This window comes from Alligator sinensis, unplaced genomic scaffold, assembly GCF_000455745.1.
Source record: "Alligator sinensis unplaced genomic scaffold, ASM45574v1 scaffold49_1, whole genome shotgun sequence".
NCBI classification, from domain to species: Eukaryota; Metazoa; Chordata; order Crocodylia; family Alligatoridae; genus Alligator; species Alligator sinensis.
The window spans coordinates 1265140-1270071 of NW_005841970.1; the positions used below are offsets into that span (position 1 = coordinate 1265140).

General features: G+C 42.3%; 1 protein-coding gene across 3 annotated transcripts in view; it reads left to right on the forward strand.

Moving 5' to 3' along the window:
- Positions 1-4932, forward strand: part of KLHL2 (kelch like family member 2) — a 113184-nt gene that overhangs the window by 6387 nt on the left and 101865 nt on the right. For all 3 annotated transcript variants that reach the window (XM_014518616.2, XM_025200551.1, XM_025200552.1), the window contains exon 2: positions 1994-2119. In XM_014518616.2, coding sequence (XP_014374102.2) covers positions 1994-2119 — 126 coding nt within the window. The remainder of the gene's footprint in view (positions 1-1993; positions 2120-4932) is intronic.

Genomic DNA, 4932 nt, shown 5'->3' on the forward strand with positions numbered 1-4932 from the left:
TCTCCCAGCAGATGTCTGGGTAGTTTAGGTCCCCCATGACTACCGCCTCCTTAGCTTTTATGGTCTCTGAGAGCTGCCTCGGGAGCCCCAAATCTAGTTCTTCCCCTTGTTGTGGGGGACTGTAGCAGACCCCTACCACCAAATCCCTTTCTCCTTGCCCCCCATGTAACTTAACCCACAGTCCTTCTACTTTCTCCTCCTTCGATTCCGTCTTGATGAGGGTCGAAGTATATCGCTCATTGACATAGAGCGCACCCCTCCCCCTTTCTTCCCCACCCTGTCCTTTCTGTACAGCCTATAACCCTCAATATGTACCGCCCAGTTGTGGGAAGAATCCCACCAGGTTTCAGATGGCCCTACTAAGTCGTAGGTGTTTTCTGCAAGCAGGAGTGCTAGTTCATCCTGCTTGTTCCCCATGCTCCTAGCATTGGTATATAGGCACTTGAGCCCTGTGACTGGTGCCTTTTTTGCCCCCCAGATCCGATTCCCAAAGGGCCCCTTATTGCTTACCTGCTTACTGCTTACCTGTGCTGTATTGCTAGCCGCCCCATGGATTGCAGGTTCCCGATGTTCTCCTCCTTCAGGCTGGGCTGTCCTTGTGGGTGCCACATGGTTTGGTGGTCCACGGCTTCCCTTGCCCTCATCCTCCCCTCCCCCTGACAAGCCTAGTTTAAAGCCCGCTGGAGGAGATCCGCCAACCTAGAAGAGAACACACTCTTACCTTTGGGGGACAGGTGATGCCCATCCCAACTGAGCATGTTCCTCAATGATCTGTTGACGTCCCTTCTGACCCTAACATCTGTGAATCTATATTTGGGAAGAAAAACCCTAGGAGATGCAGTTGGGAAAACAGGTCAGAGTTCTGGATGTTAAAAAGATTTAATTTGACCCCACTCATAAAGAGGCAAAATATTTACATGTGGCAAATTTTAAGCAGCGATCTAATAATCTACAAAAGAGTGTAAAATGTTAAAGAATTTGTTTTGGGCAGAACAACCGAGTACTTTGAATTCCAAAGAGACTTCCTGTTTGGCTGTTGTTAATTTTTGAGGTTTGGGAATAAAGTTGTGTAGCAGATATGACAACATGAGAACTAAAAAATATTGGTATGAGAGCTGTAGTAGTTTATGGTTTTTTTGAAATAGCAACACAGTCAATAGATATTGGAACTAAAAAAACCCCACTTCTTTATTTGCTCTTGGCTACTGTTAGCAAGTAAAGGGGCGTGCACAACTTTTTTAAATAGAAGATGATTTTTGTTCTTAGAAAATTCAAGTGGTCTGCCTTCATTGCTGCAACAAACAACTTCAGAATGTAAAGGAAGCAATGCTAGTTTTTCAGGTTGCTCTAGTTTCAGTGTGACTACGGAAAGCTTTTTCAGCACAGAAACTGGGAATCAGTAGTCACTGTTTTAATTCAGAAAAGCATTGTGAAGATCAGTGAGATTGCTGTGCTTAACTACTGTTTAAGTTTCCTAAGCAGGTGCATGAGGCTGAAAATGGGCAAAGTTTACGCAGTGGAGGATGTCCTTGAACCTGCTGAGGGAAAAATAGTTTTAACAGCTGAAGATCTGCTGGAGAGGTGGGGGATGGCAGGAAAAGAGGGAACGTTTTTTTCCCAGTTGGCAGTTTAGGGCATGGGAAAGTACAGATTTATCAGAGACCAACTAAACCTGGAATTGGGACAGGATGGAGAATGTGTCTAACATGACTTGAAGCTAGGATTTCAAGGACCTACTCCTTTCTCAGCAGCCGCCTGATTGATGAGGAGCAGGCTGGGCTTTGCACTGATATCCTTGTTTATGGAGCTACGTGCGTCTCTCTGAATTCTGGACATTGGTAATAAGGAATTTAAAATTGCTCTGATTACAGAATAAGGTCTAAAGCATTTTTTGCAGATAGGCACAAAAAAAAGCCCCAAAACAAGAAACCCCATACACCAGTAGGAAGAAGAGAAACTCAACGTTTTGTGCGTGTCTTTTTTTTTTCCCCAGATGTACAAAACTTTGCCATCAGAAGCCTTTGGATATGAAAGATGATAATACTGAAAAACACTGCCCTGTTACAGTGAATCCCTGGCATATGAAGAAAGCTTTCAAAGTTATGAATGAATTAAGAAGGTATTGCTTCATTTTGTGCTTGTGCATGGAGTTTAAAGTACATTTTCAGTTGTCAGTAGCGGTTTCCAGAGGTGTGGGGTGACACCTGAGTGCCCTGGGTGGCAGTGATACGTGGCCATGGCAGGGTCAGTAGTTGTACTGCTGGTGGCATGGTCATGGCCAGTCCAGAAATATTTTTTTTTGCCAATGCCTGGGGCTAGTGACCCAATTGTTCCCCTTCTCCCTTCCCATCCTCCTCACCCCTTCATGATGTTACTTGAGTTTTTTCTTGTGTTTATTCTATAAGTAGAATGTATACTCCCAGGCACATCTTTCCCAGTAGAAAAATGTTGTAAAACTTTAAAGTGAGAACCAGGGGTTTAGAACCAGTCATTCACCATATGGTAATTTGGACTATGTACACTGTAGGTATGTCAATGCAGGCACTAAGAGTGCCACCCGGAAGCTTGCCCTGCTCTCTTGCTCTTGCTTCGTGTGTGCCAAACCTAGAAATGAGACAGTAAAACCACCTTGAAGGTATCTTTGCCATGGGTCCCAGGCATAGCAGAGACAGATCTCACGGTAGGTTAACTGCCTTATTTTGGATTTGGCAGTGTAGAGCAAGAGTGGGTGCCCAAGGTTGGTGGCACAGGAAAAGTACAATAGACCTGCCTTACATTACTGCACTTGAAAAACTAGCCGAGTTATTGTTTTATGGGACATAAACGTGCAGGATTTTGTTTGTTTATCATAAAGAAGGTCACTACCTCTTATACCACATATTCCAGTGAATTGAATTCACTGTCAGGTGAACTCAATTACATCACTTTCACAGAGGCTTCTTACACAGTGGAAAAACTTTTTTTTTTTAAATTGTTTCCAAACATTGCTACCCTCAGGCTGAGCAGTGCTGGCAGCCCTGTACTGAGGCTGTTCTTAACATATGGGGTCATATGAGCTTAAATTTAGTAGGGGTCATATAAGCCCTGTATTCATTCCTGCCCAGGGCAGGGGGACGGACTAGATGATCTGCTCAGGTCCCCTCCAAGCCTACATGTATGAATCTATGAACACCATACTGATATAACTTTGTACTGACAGAACTGGGTGAAGCGCTGTTGAAAAACAGCGACACTTGGCAATTATGACTCTTAGCCAATACTAATAATGGTTCAGCCAATTAGGTAATGGCAACAGTGGGAGAATGTTAGTGTAGGCAAGGCCTGAGAGTTTAAAGCTCAGCCTATACTCTGTTGTTTTTTGCCATACACATTTGTAAATACTTTTTCCCCTTTCTTTATCTGCAGTTTTTCTTGCATGTGTGTATTTGCTGTTGCTAACATTGCCCAAATGACAATGCTCATCAACTTTTGATAGTGTGTCCTGTCTCAGGTGAACGTGGAGAAAAGTGTGTAGTCTATGCAGTTGAAATTGTGCAGACAGAATAGTTCAAAACATTATGCTTTATTTCAGAACAATGAGAGAAGGATGGAGGGTATTCACCAAAGTGTTTCTGAGGAGTCTGCTGCTAGAAGGATTGGATAGTTGCATTGTTTCAGTCTACCACATACCTTTTTTTTTGGTAGCTAGGTAACCTGATTTAGTATCTCAATAAGTATGATAATGTTTTAGGGTTCCACAACTGACCTTTTCTTGGTTGGGGAGAGTTTTGAAGTAGGGGCTGTGTTTGAATAAAGCTAAGGGCCTGCTTACACACTATGGTGCAACACAATGTCACGTGGAGGTACTGGAGATAACTTGGTGCATGCAGTAACTTTTAAATTGGAAGTATAACTACATTAATGCAGTACTGTGCCAAAGCTAACCAGCTTTGATGTGAAAGTCTTATTAGCCCGATACCAGTGCTGTGCTCAAGGTTTTAGCCTCATTGGCCAGATGAATGGTGTGGGGCTGAGGCATTAATCGCCTCTTGGCCACTTGGTGATGAGGTGTGGTAAAAAGAGCAAGATTAAAGGTGGTGCTGTGCCGCAAACTTCTACCATAACTTAGATAGGTCCCTAAATACAAATCACTGGGATATCTGGCTAGTAACTCTTTCACATGAAGATTTAGCAATCTACTTCGTCTTTAGCCTTCATCAAGATAAAAGCAGGAATTCTTCAGAACCTGCGCTTAGTAGAAGACTTCAGTACCTTATAAACCAGGATGTTCAAACCTGTTGAAAACCTAAATAATTACTTTTTTCTATTTTTGACAGTATCAGATCATTCTAACAAATTGGAAAGCGATTGCTAGGGCAAAATCTATTTTGGTTTCTTTTATATACCAAGATGCATTACCAGGTTTGCCAGCTTATGAACATGACACAAAATTATGACAATTATTAGCTTTAATTAAAATTTTAAAAAGCCTTTCCAATAATGAAGAGAGTCTTCTATAAGAGAGCTGACAGTAAATCAGGGCCCTGATTCATATTCTATAACAATAACTTTTAACGAAAAGTAAGCTGCATCATTCATCTCAGTACATCTAGCTATCTTATGTTTCAGAACTGTAGCCCTGAAACTAGCAAGTTTTAATTAAGAGTGAGATATGTGCAGCTGCTGGATTTATTTCACATTTCCATCCCACCTGTTCATCTCAAGATCTGGAGATGGATAACTTAAACGCTTAAATGACAAATCCTATTTGAGATAACAGCCGTATGCTGTTTGAAAACCGAGGCTCAAAGAATTAGTGGTATGGGACAGAATTACTAGAGAGAGAATCTCCCACTGGTTCTTATTTTATCAAAATACGGTCTTTCTTCACATGTTGTAAATTCCTCAGCTCTGATGTACTTAGCCCCCCCCCCCCCCCCTTCCCCTTTTTTT